At 39.5% G+C, this 16,381-nt stretch overlaps 2 protein-coding genes across 2 annotated transcripts in view; one reads left to right on the top strand and one right to left on the bottom strand.

The window, feature by feature from the left end:
• Positions 1-5,186, top strand: part of tmtopsb (teleost multiple tissue opsin b) — a 45,054-nt gene extending 39,868 nt beyond the window's left edge. The window contains exon 4 of the mRNA XM_060899698.1: positions 4,897-5,186. Within this exon, the coding sequence (XP_060755681.1) occupies positions 4,897-5,154 (258 nt within the window). The 3' untranslated portion in view covers positions 5,155-5,186. The remainder of the gene's footprint in view (positions 1-4,896) is intronic.
• A 3,888-nt stretch (positions 5,187-9,074) lies between these two features.
• and1 (actinodin1) lies at positions 9,075-13,637 on the bottom strand. The gene is made up of 4 exons (XM_060900563.1): positions 13,565-13,637; positions 11,383-11,427; positions 11,167-11,300; positions 9,075-10,715 (listed from the first exon to the last, which is right to left on the bottom strand). Exons 1-4 carry the CDS (start codon positions 13,635-13,637, stop codon positions 9,210-9,212), a joined length of 1,758 nt encoding a protein of 585 aa, XP_060756546.1. The 3' UTR covers positions 9,075-9,209.
• Positions 13,638-16,381: the final 2,744 nt, after the last annotated feature.

The following is a 16,381-nucleotide window of genomic DNA, read 5'->3' as shown; positions in this document are numbered from 1 at the left end:
TTAAATGACTTTAAACATGAGCTAATTTTATCCCTAATCTATCCCCAGTGAATGAGCCTGTGGCGATGGTGGCAAGGAAAAACTCCCTCAAATGACATGAGGAAAAAACCTCAAGAGGAACCAGACTCAAAAGGGAACCCATCCTCATTTGGGTGATAAAAGATAGCATGATAACATTAGCAGTTTTAACATGAAGTCAGTTTCGTTGATGTTATAGCTCTTCATTGATGGAAACTTGAGTGCAAATTCTGTAATTCTACATTATGATCTCACAAAACAGGATCCAGCATTTAACCCATCACATCCATTATGCAAATTATTAGAGGACAATGTAGTAACTTGAAATTTCTAGCCACAGAATCTACATACCAAGCTAGATCGCTAACTAACTTAGCTCATGTTATTGAGGACGTCCCATGCATGTCTACTTGTAACAAAGATAACCTAGATGATAGAACTAGCTGGCAGGCTATTGAGAAAACATGATCTCTTGCTCGTATTGCAAATTCCTAGCACACTGAACAACTTAATTTGCAGGAAGATATGGACTCGTGCAAGTGTAAATGTGGATATGTCAAGCGTTTTATATTTACAACAGGAGCATAAATAAAGCTACAAGCAGGGGCGTGTCTAGGATTTTTTTCTTGGGGGGGCCAAATAGGGTCACAATCTGTAGAGGGGTGGCATATTGTATTGTAGGGGTGTAACGATACACAAAAATCACGATTACCTCGGTTTTGGGGTCACGATTCGTTTCGGTACAGTATAGGAATAACATGTTAAACCACACTCTTAAAATGAATGTGTTGGAAATCAACACATCTTTTGTGCAAGTTTAATTTCAACAAGAGTTGTGTTATATTTCAGAAATGTTTAACACCAAAATTGCACAAATAACAAATAATGTGTTAAAATGAACAAAAGTTCTGTTGTCCCAATCTGGACATAGAGATGTGTTAAAAAACAACGCAAGTTGTGTTATTTTCAACACGTGTTTTAAGAGTGCATTTGCTTGCTCAGCACGTTGTTTATTAAACCAAAACTCTGTCACACATGATCACAGTAGCACAAATCACGGACAAGTTTCCTCATGAATATTTAAAATCCTTCCCTAACCACCCCAATCATGAATGAGTACCCTCTTGAATATTAAAGAGCCACTGCACATGTAGTGGCAGCATGCAATCATGGCCTATGTAAACTGACTGTAGGCTCCCGTTCGATACAGCACTGTATTGAACCTAACGTTCGATTTCGAGCGGTTCGGTAAATGTACTTGTACCTTTACACCCCTATTGTATTGACATAAAATGGTTTAAAGTGTCCTATGACAGCCTCTGATTTTAGGTGATGACAATAATAACCAGTAGACTACATTATAAGTAATATGACTTTATTGATGATTAATTAGTGAGATAATTATTACTGAGTTTATTAACACATTTAAGCACAATTTTACAAAAAAAAATAGAGTAAGTACTATTGGCCCAGAGCAATGAAAAGATTAAACTAGCCAATAATATATAAAATAGCAAAAGTAGCTCAACCATCTAGGCCTACAGCAGCAAAAAGCAAACTTGTTGTCTTATGGTTAAGTACACATTTAGCACTATTAATTTTATGATTTATTTACCTGCTGAATGCTGTCCTGAAGATGATGTCTTAGCCTCACTGTCTCCTGCAGCTGATCTTTTTTTCTTATTTACAATAAAGAAAGTCTCAATGTTTTGAGATCTCTTCATCGTTCCCGCTATTACTACCTTCTTTCCATAGTCTGCCCCTGAGAAAATAAGTAAAGCCATAATGCTCAGTTAGGCATTTATCATGTTTGATAGGCCATTAGTGATCATACTGCTAATAATACAAATACATAGATACATAGTACATTAGTACAAGTACATATTGATTTTGTGTTCCATACTTTGAACACTCAAACATTTCTCTCTCTATAAGAAAACTACATCTCCCAAAATGCCTTGGGACCATCCCATAGGCCTACATTCAACGTTGGATGAAGACATTTTATATTGGACATTCATTTAACATTCAACATACAAGCGAGATCTGTCAGAAAAAATAACACTTGTTTTTTGTCAAACCAACTTTGAAACAGACAAATATCCTCATGTGCCACAATCCTCATGTGTCACATTTTTTCAGATGTAGGTCTATCACGTTTCTATTTTGAATATTTACTTAAATAAATGTCCAATATAAAACTGACTTTACCCAAGCCGACAATAAGCACGAAGTAGGAGGACAGGAAAGGATGCTCAGTTGGGGGAAGTATTTTCACAACATAGACATTGATGAGTGATTGATGTAGCCTATCAAGATTAAACAAACACAAATTCTCACGGCATGGCATTATTTTAAGTTCACAAGTTAGTTTTATGTCCCCATAACTTCGCCATTTTGTTAACTTTTTACTTAGGTTGACGGCTACAGTAGCCTACAGTTTAGATCGCATGGCAATTTGATCGGAGCACATCTTTGCCCAGCAACACAACGCAGAGGATGCAAAGATGGAGATATGACGACATGCGATGGCAAACTACATAGTGCATACAACAATTTAGACAAAGACATTCAGCCTCAACGCGATGGGGTGATATTTTTTGACGAGGCTACTGTCTGCATGTGGGGCTGCGTGTTTTTTTTTTCCCTCGAGGGACGTAGCCTAGTTCAGGCGGCTGCTCAGGACACCGACCTGACTCAAGTCAAATCTATCAGGCTGTGTTAGAGGTGTGCCAAAGGGAAGTTTGTTTATGCGCGAAAAAGTTACTGTACTTAGATCCTCTTTGCACGAATTCATTCCTGGAGAAAAATGAGAATGAATGGGCTGAATTCGGTACTCGCACATGTGCGACCTTTCTATTTTCCTGCTCGAACCGTCTTTTTTGGGACCCATACGCGAGTACATAACTGCACAGCTAAATGCTGATAACATACTGTCGAGCTAATGTTGCTAACGTTAGCTCCTTAACTTCAGCTACACAAATGTTACCTAATCACCTGCGAAATTCCCAATACATTAAACACTAACATTCACACTTTTTTCACACTTTGGACATTCTCACTTACCTTAATTAATCTTTGTGTTTAACCACCGCAGTGGTGGTGTTCTCAGGAACCATACCAGCTTGATGAACATGAAAGAGGTCCAACTTCTTCTGTTGTGATTGGATGAAATTGACGTTCTTCCTGTGCGGCCAATAACCTATTCGCAAAAGCAGTTATACTGTTGCGTACAAAATAATTAAAAATAATATTGCCCAACATCAAAACACTTTTAAATTGTACTTTTATACATATGCGTGGAAAAATAAATTTTGCAATTAATTAAACCCTCCTTTTTTCTCCCTTACTGAGGTGGGGAGGGGGGCCACTTAGGGTGGCCAACCAAATTTCAGGGGTAGCCAATGCCACCCCAGGCCACCCCGGTGGCCACGCCCCTGGCTACAAGCAACAGACTACTGGATTGTCGTCCTCTCAAATCTGATTGGTCGGATAAACACAGACTCAGTTGACAATTTATAACAACATGAATTAATTAGTATGAAATATTTTACAGAATAGGGTTGATTCATTTGAATCAAATCAAAAAAGAAAGAAAAGAAAGATAAAATCAATCCTAGCAAAAAAAAAAGACTCTTTATATGTGAACATGTTTCTGGTTCCTTTTTTTTTTTTTCCAAAACCAATTCCAATCTTTTCCAGTGGTTGTAGGATCAGATTGAACTCATTCTTTTTTTCTTCCAAAATCCTATCCACTGTTTTTTTTTTTTTTTTTTGCTGTTATCAGCTCCTGGATTTCAGATCGGATCGGATCGGATGAGCACTAGCTCTAATACATCTGTGTTGTGTGTTTTGGTGTCTCTTAAGAAAATGTAGTTGACTGTGTATACATGGGTCTTGGGAGTTTACTGAGGTCACCATGTCTTCACACAGGATTTTAATCTCATGCATTTATTCGTTTGTGGTTTGTTTTTCTTTCTTCTTACATGCATCATTACTGAAAAGGTTTGCAGGAGTTTTTGTAAAAATGTTATGTCAAGCAACATAATGTATCTGACATAATCTGACTTAGAACTTTTAAGGGATCCTCCAAAGGGTTAAACTAAAGAACAGGTAACTGTGATATATATATATATATATATATATATATATATATATATATATATATATATATATATATATATATATATATATATAATGTGTGTATAATGAGGATCTGATCAGAAGATCTTCTGCTTGAATATTGAGCCGCTTTTGTTCATGTGTAAATGTTGAATTTTTATTTTTTTACATTCTGGAAAGATTTGACTGTTTTTTGTACAGAGGTTGTGAATTTCTGTTCCACATAAACTTTTTTTTTTTTCAAAATAATCCATCCATTATCCGTAACCGCTTATCCTGTGCAGGGTCGCGGGTGAGCTGGAGCCTATCCCAGCTGACTATGGGCGAGAGGCACCCTGGACAAGTCGCCAGATCATCGCAGGGCTGATACATAGAGACAAATAACCATTCACACTCACACCTACGGTCAATTTAGAGCCACCAGTTAACCAGTTTTTCTTTAGCCACCCGCATGTCTTTGAACTGTGGGGGAAACCGGAGCACCCAGAGGAAACCCACGCAGACACGGGGAGAACATGCAAACTCCACATAGAAAGGCCCCCATTGGCCGCTGGACTTGAACCCAGAACCTTCTTGTTGTGAGGCGACAGTGCTAACCACTACACCGCTGTGCCGTCCGTAATACTAATAATAATAATGCTGCAGATGATGATGATGATGATCATATGAACCACTTCTGCACTACAATTTCTCATTAGTTTCACTTTCTCTTCTCTTTTTCTCTTTTCTTTTCCTCATTTGTTTGTTCTGTGTCAGTTCTACAGCTGCTTCAGAGCTCTGCTCATGTGTACGTCTCCAGATCAAGGATCAAACTACAAAAACTCCTCTAAGGTCACAAAGTCTGTCAGGATATTTAAACAAGCCAACAGTCCCAATGCAACTCCACACCGAGACATCGTCTGCGATCCAGACAGCGACAAGCGGAAGAGCAACTCCAAGGCCGAGACCTGTTCTCCTGCAGCTCCTGGACCCATGAAGCCCGTCGTCTCTCTGGTGGTCTGCTACAACGGATGAGCAAAAAGACAGAAACCCGGTTCTTAACTCCATGATGCTGCTGCATACGAGAGGAAAAAAAAAAACATAAAATCATTATGCCCTAATATTCATGTGGCTCACTTTCTAAAGCTTCTACAATAGACAGTTGGAAAGAACCATTAATTATAAAAAAAAGAAGCTGTGGTTTTTCTCAGAAGGCATATGAATATAACAAGAGCCAAAGGTTCATTTTGTTCTCTGAGATGTTTTCCACATCACACTTGTTCTGTAAGCAGCCACGAGAAACAGAAGAAGAGCCACCGCAAAGATAAAGAAAGAAGAGGTGAATGTCAGTGAGGTTTTATTCTTGGGTGTGTAATTGTTTGATGGTTTCAGTAAAATAATGTTTTGCTCACTGTTTGAAGTAAAGTTTTATTCCTGCACACTCCGTGTGAAAGCGTAGACATCGAGCCCAGGTGAACACCAGCCTAACATCCACATAACAGGCTTTTAGTTTTCAGAGGAAAACCGTCAAAGATTAAAGTGTTTTTGACACTAGAGTTGTTTTAGTTTTGTCTTATATCACAAAGTTATCACAAACCCACCAAAAACCATCGAAATCTTGATGAGCCTAACACTCACTAAGCAAAAAAATCAAAATAAATTGGCCACACCTACACTGCTACACCTCTGCGGAGAGATATAATTACACCTGATGGCCATGCTGGAAAGTGAGGGGTCAGGGAGATCTGAGGGAAGTTGGTTGCAATCTGCAACCTCACCACTAGATGCCACTAAATCCTACATAGTGCACCTTTAAGCACGGGAGCAAGTCAGTTCTGAATATGAATATGGACAATGTATTTGACGGAAAGTTTTTTTCTGACTCTGTTCATTTCAGGAGTGATGGTTAGTATTAGGGAACTAGCACCAATATTTTTAAGGCGTGGTCATGCTTTCTTTTGCTGCTACAGCCAAATTATTTTTGCAGTTAATTTTTTAAAAACAGATTAAATGAAGAAGGAGCCTTGACAAAAACAAAATAATCCATGATACATTTTTCTTTCTTACTCATCTTCAGAGAGGAGGACATTTAAAGTTCAACCTAAACACTGATTCCTGTTTCAATCTGTTCAGGGATAAAGTTTATTTTTCTGGAACAGATAAATTTGCAGGTCTGAGATTTATCCAATTTACATCAGAATTCCAGATTAAATTTCTGGATCAGAAGACTGACCAGAGTGGTTTTAGAGTTGCACACTGAAGGAATGATTCATTCATGGAGGAGTAGATGTGATGAAGAAGAGGAGCAGTTAGAGCTGAAGGACACAGAAATACAGGAGCATCAATACGCATCAGGACCCACAGGGACACGTCTCTCACATCTCAGCATTTCTCTCATTAATTCACGTCAGGAAATCTCACACACACACTTTTTGTCCTTGGATGTCATGGAAATTAATGTAAATGTATTCACAATTTCTCAAACCTGGCTCTGCTTTAGTGAACTGGTGCTGATGTGCTTTGGATTGTAAATCATAATCATAGGCTGATAAGGTCAACAACATGTTTGCATAAACCTCCAAAAATATTGGCACCCTTCATGAAAATATGCAAAGTTGTGGGTTTTCTTTTTCCAAATCTTACAAATAAGAAGTAGGAGAAACTGCAGTACTTTTCTCTAACAAAAAAAAAGTCTGTATAAAAATATTTTTAAAAATCATTCAAAACCTTTTTCTTTTAGAAAAAAAAGAACTTTTTTAAGTTACAGTTTGAATTGAAAGTGTATGACATCTTGGAAGGATACATAAAATAAATGCACATTTTCATCCGTAGAAGTTTTTCTTATTTTATTTTAATTGATCTCAGTCTCAAGAAAATAGTGCTACCACGAAGGCTTCACCAAATATTAATTATAGGGTGCTCATCATCATCATTGGAGTGTCCTCAGATGAACATCATGGACTACTTGTCTCCAAAGTCTCCTCTCCTCCATTGCTTTTAGCAGGTCATTGTTCATTATTTCAGAGTCTTCAGCCAGTTGGTCAACAAGCGTTTTTGCAGGACGCCCTCTTGGTCACTTTCCATGTGTTGGTTCTGTAATGGAAATTTCTAATAAACACTTCAGAACGCTTAGCAGTCATCTTTTCAGTCATTTATTATAGTAGATCATCTCATCTCATCTCATCTCATTATCTCTAGCCGCTTTATCCTGTTCTACAGGGTCGCAGGCAAGCTGGAAGCTGTTCTGTACAGAGGAATGGGCTAACATCACAGGTAACACCCTTGTGTTGTGTGCCCCCTCACAGAACTACACGGTCATTCTGACCATTGTTGATAGGTTCTCACGAGGAGTTAGATTTATTCCCTTTGTTAGCTTACCTACTGCCTTTCAGACAGCTGAAGCCCTTTTTAACTATGTGTTCCATATGTTTGGTATTCCAGAGGATATAGTATCTGATCGAGGGCCTCAATTCACCTCTCATGTATGGTCAGCATTCTTTGAGAGACTGGGAGTTAACATCAGTCTCACCTCCGGTTACTATCCCCAGTCTAATGGTTAATGTGAAAGGGTCAGCCAAGAACTGGGAAAGTTTTTGAGAATGTACTGTCACAATAATCAAGCTGACTGGTCAAACTATTTGCCCTGGGCAGAAATGGCCCAAAACTCATTAATTAGTTCTGCTACAGGGCTCACACCCTTTCAATGTATGCTGGGTTACCAACCCCTCTTAATGCCATAGTCTGCCATGCCCTCTGACAACCTGGACATTGACAGTTGGATGCAATGGAGCGAGCAGGTCTGGGAATAAACCCACCAGCGGATTGAGAACGTCCTCCGCTGACACAAGAGGCTGGCGGATCATCATAGAGATGACACACCTACCTCCCTGGGGACCAAGTGTGGCTGTCAACCCGGGACTTCAGGTTTCCTGAGGGAGGTAGAAAATTATTGCCCAAATACATTGGTCCATTTAAAATTTATAGCCCCTGTGTTTAGATTGCCTGTGTTTACTGATTCCCGGTTCTTGGACTCTTGCCTGTTTCCTGACCACGATTTGTCTAGCCCTCATTACTGTTTTGGATCTCTCGGTATTGACCTGGCCTGGCTTTTGTACATTGTGTTTTTCCATTGTGCTCATTAGAACCTTGAGTTCATTCACAATCCATGAGTGTCTGGTTTGTCACAGCCACATTACACACACCTACGAATTAATTCTAAAACTTTTTCCAGGACCCAAAATCAGTATTTTATGTTCCCTCCAACCTTGTTAGACAGCACAGGTAAAACCCAGTCTTCATTCATTTTCTAAGCAACTTACCCATTTTGAGTGAAGCCCAAGCTTGTTCATCACAATAGTAATTCTAAGGGTGCTAATAAATGTTCTTTGTGTAAAAACAGTGTTTCTGTATGTTTAAAGTATTATTAAATTACTGCATTTTATTTTAATGGAAGGTTTTATTTATTTCTGACTGTACACTTGTTCCGAGGAACATTTTATTTTGTACTGATTTTTTTATTGACCAGACATATCACCAATTTAAGATTTTATTTAAAAGCATTTTATTCAATACATTCAAAGAAAAATGTTTTCATATAAAAACATGAATGAGAGAAAAAGCACCATTTTTGAAGAGATATTAAATATTCCTCAAGGTAGACATCATCCATTCTTCAAGGAAATGGAAGGGGAAAAAGAAAAAAAAAGACCAAAACAATGGTTGCTGTAATTTCAGATTCTTTTTACCTTTTGAAAACTGAATACTCAACATATTTTATTTTTATATCAAGTGATATCAAAAGATTTCGAATGATCTGTTAATCAAGAAGTTGAACCAGGTCTCATCTCTAAACCATCTAAATCAATGAAACTGATAATTAACAATGAGATCAGGTTAAACCAATAAAATAAGATTCGTAAGAAAAAGAAATGAAATCTTATACACTTGCTGTCGCACTGCTGAGCTTTTCACCATTGGAGCTGAAGGTTTCTACATCTGATGTGAATATTTTAATTGGTGAACTTCATTCACAACTCATACACTGTCCCATTTCTCTAATTGTCATGCGTTATGCTGCTTTCTTCAGCTTCTTACTTCTTGTAGTCTCCCATGTTGGCACGATGGTGCTCCTGGTTTAGAAAGCGGCTTGCGTATGCCTTCAGGATGTCCTGGAAGTTGAAGGAACCTTGATTTGGCTGGCTGTAAGAGGCATAAGGATCCTCCTGGCCACTCATGTAGCGGTCATACGGTTGCTGGTCGTAGCCCTGGTTGTTCATGTCTGGCTGATGTTCAGGGTAGACCTCCTCTCTCTGATCCTCATGGTGAAAAGTTTCTTTGTTGTGCTCCTGATACTCACGTTCCTCCTTATGGGAAGTATGTCTCTCTGTTTCCTCAGCCAAAGGCTCATAGCGGCGTAGACGGCAATTTCTATCATACTCAGGGTCACAGTGAGGATCGGGTTCAATCACACCCTTTCTGGTGCCATCTGCATTAAGGTGGGGCTCGTAGTTGTCCATGGAATGTGGAACCTGCCTTTGTGGGACTGTTTTGGGGACATTCTGGGTTCCAATTGGGTAGCACTCTTCATCATAGCCAATAAAGCAATCATAGCCCTCCTTGGTCTTTCCAGGAGGTCCAAATGATTGGTAGTTTTCCTCCATAGTGGATGGCTGAGGGTGCTGTGGAATTTCATATGAACCAGACTGAAGCCTGCGCAGGGTGGAAGAAGCTGCAGGACCAGCAGCATTCTGGAACATGGCATAGGGATCATAATAGGAGCTTTGCAGCTCATAGCTAGTGCCTGGGGCAGAAGCTGGATCATCTTTAGGATTTTCTGATTGAGCAGCTGCGCTGTCAGTTTTGGTACCAGTCAGTGGGTTGCAGCTGTCTTCATATAGTGGGTTGCAGGACCTCTCGAGGGCAGCTAGAGAAGATGGTGCCTCTGAGTTCTGAGAAGCCACTACAGCAGCATAAGCACAATATGGGTCGACACGGGGATCGCAGTTGGGATAGCGAAGGTACAAGCCGGCTGGGGCTTTCTGCACCTGTTGTGAAGAGGAGCCTAGATAGGCATAGGATGGAGGTGGGACGCCAGCAGGTTTGAACCCGTAAGCACCACGGAAGTGGTACTGCAGACATTCGACATCCTCAGCACCACAAATACGCAACAGTTCTGCTTTCTGCTCAGGAGATAGGAAGGACTGTGCCATGGGGGCATAATAGTACTGACCAGAACTTGGATTCCTCACCACAGGGGTTCGGATGTAGTCCGGAGATTTAACTGGGGCAGGAGCAGGAGGAGGAGCCGGAGCTGGTGACTTTGCAGAGGCTACATATGGATAAGCAGTGTATCCAAGAGCATAGCGACATTGTGGATCCCGGAAAGGATCACATGACTTCACTGGTGCCGGTCTCTGTGCCTCAGCCTTGGCTGTAGGCCTGCTGAGGTATGAGGCCATGCAGTTTGGGTCGTCAGATTCGGAGCATGACTTGTAGATCTCACCCAGATGCTGCAGATAGAGCTTGTGAGAGCGTTGGGCTTCAGCACGGTTCTTGTTCTGCAGGTAGGTCAGATACATACGGTCCAGGTCTGCAATCTGAGAGGCAACCGAGAGACAGCAAGAACATTTATTCAGCTACATTAGATTACATCTTTGACTACTTCACTTTATTTTGGTTAGTTAAGTGTTAAAAGGTTCCCCCAGGGGAACAAAACAAAGAGACCTTCAGGATGCTTGACTGAACTTTAGAGTATGTATACTACAGATCACCAAATTAGATCAGATCCCATTGTCTCCCTCGGCTACACCCTTGGTTCCTCAATGGTTCTTTGTATACTTAAGGGTTGTTTGCTTGCGAAAGGTTTTACCTCAAAGTCATTAACAGGAAAACTTTCTGTTATAAGGTTCTATCGAGGAAGGAGGTGAAGAACCTTCAGGAGTTTTGTTCTGAATGAGTGTAAGCAACAACATAAAGATCAGGCTGGTGATAAAAATGGGTTCTTCTCTGGTGTGTGTGCTTGTCTTTACACAGAGCATTGGTACTCACTCCCTGCTGGTTGCCTGAGTCAGTGAAAAACTTGTACCAGTTCCAGAAGTCAGAGTTTTGTTTGTACCAGCTGATGTTCCTCCGGTTGCGGATGAGTCTCTTGGAAGAGAGCTCAGCACTGATCTTCTTTATACCTGCATCAGACAGGAGAACTCAAAGGTTAAATACAACACTACAACAGAACTTTCAGAAAAGTGCAAAAGCTGGAGAAGTTACCATGTTCTGTGGGGGAGTGGACCAGTGGGACAGCCAAGAGGAACTCTGTAAAAGAGGAGAAGGAAGAAGAAAAGGAGAAGAACCAGATGTTGCATGTGTCAAATTAAAGCAGAAAACGCTGAGGTAAGCGAAGGAGAAATAGCCAACGGTGCAGTGGGCTGTGATTTTATGGTTTCAGGGAGGAAGTGGTGGTTAATGTACAGGTGCCACTGTATGAGATTAATGTTCAAACAGTTACACATCAGCACTTTTAGGTGGATCAGCAGGAGGTGGCACTTTAACGGGTCTTTCAGAGAAAATGCTATAAAATCTACAAAGACAGGAGCTGTGATGGCCACAGGCAGCTCTCATTATCTCTGGAAAAAATACGGAGTGTGCCACTGGCTCTCAGCGATTTCTGCCTTTTATTTCAGTGAGGAACGTTACTCTCAGTGACCTTCACCTCTGCTAGTGCTACTACAGTTCATCTACAAACTAATAGTATTTTAATGGTTAAAGAAGCAGCTTTAGGACCAAAAGGTCAATTCCCTGGACCATCAGGAATGGCTGAAGTGCCCTTGGGCAAGGCGCCGAACCCCCAACTGCTCCCCAGGCTGCTCTGGGGCTGTTGTACATTGCTCTGGATAAGAGCGTCTGCTAAATGCCATTAATGGAATGGAATGGAATGTACAAACATCAGAGCTACGACACCACAATATCTCACTGCCTTGGAAACATGTTAAACCACAACGAATGTGCAAAAGTGAATTTTTATTATTCAAGCTCATTATAAAACATTATTTCTATTTTGTTTCCACAGCACTATGCTTTTAAACCTGTAAACAAAATCAAATACCTCAAAATGACCATTTCATCACAATTTCATCTGCTGCTATTCATTAATCATTTACAGGTTTACTGGGAAGCCAAACTCCACAGCCTGAAGGGTTTCAGGAGTTTCTTCAGACACAGCAGTGATGAAACACAGCTGTGGTCATGTGTGCATAATAGATTTCATTATAGGATTATTAATAAATAAATATGAGATAGTTGATCCTCTTTCTGAACATTTTTACCCATTTTAAGCTTGAAATTGTCCCATGCTTTTGGCAGATACAGTAACTGTTTGTTCATTTAGAGAATCTGCCAATGAAATAAGATAATTTGATGTTAAAGATGAGTCTTATGCTGAGATGATCTTTTTCTTCAGGAAAATGACCGAATTTTAGTGTTTCTGTGGCCAAAAAGCTCATACACACACTAAATCATCTAAACATTACATGTTTTACTAACAAACATGTCCATAACAGCAGAGCAAGAGAACTTTTAATGAAAATAAACAGAAAGTATTACTTTATGTAATGTTACTACTCATTATAATTTTAATCCAAATCTCAATAATAATAATAATAATAATGTCAAGTTTAGTGTCAGCCCTGCGATGACCTGGTGACTTGTCCAGGGTGTACCCCACCTCTCGCCCATAGTCAGCTGGGATAGGCTCCAGCTTGCCCACAACCCTGTAGAACAGGATAAGCGGCTACAGATAATGGATGGAGGGATGGATGGATGTCAAGTTTATTTGTATAACGCTTTTTACAACAGACATTGTCGCAAAGCAGCTTTACAGATATTTAATAATGTCATCAAGAAATATTTAAAAAATCTTATGCACATTTAAATACTGAACTGAACATTTAATTTTGGTCATAAAATAGACCTGAGGAGGATCTGCTTGAATTTACTGTGCAGGAAGTTTGAGAAGCCCAGATTTATACTGATGGTGCAGTAAACTGGAATTGTTTTAAAGGTCAGGTTTTATATTCTAAGAGAATCAAGCATCATACACTGCTGTAGGTCTGGTGCTAATCATGTCCAACACTGACACAGGTTTACTGAAGTCTCAGTGTTAGGGACTGAATTATAGCCTCCTGAGGAATTGTTTTTGAATTTCAAAACGTGTTAAAATCACGTCAGTCTGTACGTCATCTCCTGTTGCAACTGGGAACGCTTCCTCTGCCATTCTCACTGGTTATTTCTCACATTTTAGTCTTTATTCGTCTCACCTTCTGTGTTTTAGTCTGATTCCTTAGAATTCAGAATTATTCGCATTTTTATTGACCTGTTTCATTACACAAGTCATCAATTGAGAATAATTATGTAATATTTTCACAGTCCTACAGGTACAGAGCGCTGATCTCACCTGCGAATATTGCTGTAGTCAGCAAAACTCCTGTGAGCATGTGAGAGAAGGATGATCTTCTCAGATGAGCCATTTTTCAGCTTTTGATTCCTGAAGATGAGAGAAATAAATAAAACACATCGTAGTTTAATTGACTTGTAATTTTACAGTTAATAATCAGTTATTTAGATTTTTATTTGAACAATTTAACAGAACACAAATATAAATTCATGTTTTGAATCATTTTCATACAGGATGTTTATTTATATTCTCTGAAATAAAATGTACATCACTTTGAAATCATAGGGTTGCCAGATCATCATAAGGTTAGCTTAATTATAGCTTCAAAAACTCCAAAACCTGAAATAAACTTCATACTCATGACTACTAAATACATCATGGAGGATTTAAGATCAAATAACCAGTTCCTCCATAAACATCCCTAAACAGTCTCATGATGTTATATAATTATCTTGTTCCTAAATATATAGAGAGGCTATGAGATTTTAAATAAATAGATTTTGGCACTAAAAGCAGTGAGGATTTTTGTTTCATTCATATTTACTCCACTTACAGAACCTTTTATATCAATGCATAATTTTACTTGTTAAGTAATAAAACATACATAATAAGCTGTGTTGTGTTTACATTTTTAAAAGAAAAGAAAAACAACTTTTGTTGACTTATTTGACTTGAACTTAGTCTGCAGCTCTTATTGTTGAAAGTGATATACAAATAAAAATTTGAATTGAATAAAATTTTTTAGTATAACTAAGGTCATTTATGCAAATGAAAAGAAATGCAGAAAATGAAGTTTGGGGTTTGAGACAGATTAAATAGTGATAGAAGTTTTAAGTTGAATGGAGATGAAGCAGGAACATGTGCCTCGTCTTACCTGTGATACGACAGGTGTGGAAGAATCTGGGCCTCTGAACAGAGGCAGTACCTGAAGACCCGTCTCTGTGGTTCTGCAGCAGTTCTGTACAGGCTCTAGTGCTGTTTGTGGCCGCAGTGGAAGTTCAGACACATTTTAAACACTACCTTGATAATTAAAAACAAAATGTAGCATCCTGTGGAGTCATGAACAGGCTGAAGGAGACACAGTGATTGGTTTCCTCTTGTCTCACCAGCTGGCCAATCAGATCTCAGAATTTGACTCAGTAACAGAGAGGAGGTGACAGAGACAGAGGAGATGGAGCTCGGGTCTGCTTTAAACTGTAGATTTGTTGGTCAGGTGTTTAGTTGAGTCTGATGAGTGGCACTGCTGAGATCTGTGAAATCATGAGTATGTCATGTTTGTTGTTTAAGTATCAGAATAATCCCAAAACTTTTGAGAATCTACACAAGGACACAAAAGTGTAGGATGGAATATTCCACTGTAGAGATTTCTGAATAATTATGAGTAATAAAAATCACATCTCATCTCATTATCTCTAGCCACTTTATCCTGTTCTACAGGCTCACAGGCAAGCTGGAGCCTATCCTAGCTGACCACGGACGAAAGGCGGGGTACACCCTGGACAAGTCGCCAGGTCATCGCAGGGCTGACACATAGACGCAGACAACCATTCACACCTACGGTCAATTTACAGCCACCAATTAGCCTAACCTGCATGCCTTTGGACTGTGGGGGAAACCGGAGCACCTGGAGGAAACCCACGCGGACATGGGGAGAACATGCAAACTCCGCACAGAAAGGCCCTCGCTGGCCACGGGGCTCGAACCCAGACCTTCTTGCTGTGAGGCGACACCACTACACCACCGTGCAGCCCAGTAATAAAAATATTATATTAATATTGTGTATGAAATGATCATATGCGCTGAAAATAATTATATATTAAAAAAACATATCTATTTGAACGTATCTGACTGTATGATAATAAACATTTATTTTACTTCATTCTAAAGACTATTTTTCATTCATTATATTCATTACACAACACAAATGAACTGTTGGTCACTGAACTAGCGCTTTATATTTCACAGAACAAGATATCAAAATCTGTAAGTTAACTTTAGAGGATGTGTGTCTTTCTATAACAGTGAAGAGAGAACAAGACCTAGTTAAAACGATTTGTAAAGTCATCGATGTTACTGCCATTTTCAATCCTTATATTACACGTTTTTACTAACTGCATATTTATTACAGTTATTTATAGTGTTTTGTTTTGGGGTTTCAGTCACGTGACTTTTCTTAGCGGGTTCACTTCCGGCAAAATAGCTGGTGGTCAAGCAAACCAAAACGGCTGCCGTAGTGCAAACAATTAGTGATAACTTATCAGAGTACGCTCGTAATCTAGAAGCCACTGCTGGCTTTAGATATATTCAGAAGATTGCTCTGTGCAATGGAATCGACCCCTACAGTCTGGGAAAGAAGGATTTGTCATACAATCTCGAAAACTACCCTTCAGTCGAGTTCCCCGACATCTCGAACTATCTGGTGTTGCAGGCGTCCTTCTACACCGCAAAGCAGATGAAAGTGTGGAAGAGTATGGAGGCTTACAAGTTTTTTGTACGTGGCTGGGTAAAGGACCTCAGTATCAAGTCACTGCCAAATGAATCCTGTATTGTTTTTGCCCGTGTAAGTAAGTTTTTTTTAAGCTTTTTGTTCGCGTCTTTACAATGAAGCGCTGCGAGTTGAAGTGTAAACAAACAACAGCTGGCTTGATTCTCACTTGTGTTGGCTCTTATCTCTCAGGTAAATTATTCACAAAGATCATCAGAAACCCCTTTAAAGACCTGGATCTTAGTTAAACAAGATGGAGAAGTGATCATGGCACACTGTAACTGTATGGCTGGCAAAGAATTTTGTTGCGACCTTCATGCATATGGACTTTG

This window comes from Neoarius graeffei, chromosome 19, assembly GCF_027579695.1.
Source record: "Neoarius graeffei isolate fNeoGra1 chromosome 19, fNeoGra1.pri, whole genome shotgun sequence".
Taxonomy (NCBI): Eukaryota; Metazoa; Chordata; class Actinopteri; order Siluriformes; family Ariidae; genus Neoarius; species Neoarius graeffei.
The sequence above is the reverse complement of the archived record's forward strand: the minus strand, read 5'-3'. Positions and strand labels throughout refer to the sequence as shown.

What these genes read in the sequence shown, in the direction of transcription:
- and1 (XM_060900563.1), bottom strand. Translation starts at nt 13,637, where the DNA reads ATGGCTCATCTGAGAAGATCATCCTTCTCTCACATGCTCACAGGAGTT. An exon ending in GACTACAGCAATATTCGCAG is followed by an intron (nt 11,428 to 13,564) that starts GTGAGATCAGCG and finishes CCTCTTTTACAG; the next exon opens with AGTTCCTCTTGGCTGTCCCA. An exon ending in ACTCAGGCAACCAGCAGGGA is followed by an intron (nt 10,716 to 11,166) that starts GTGAGTACCAAT and finishes GTTGCCTCTCAG; the next exon opens with ATTGCAGACCTGGACCGTAT.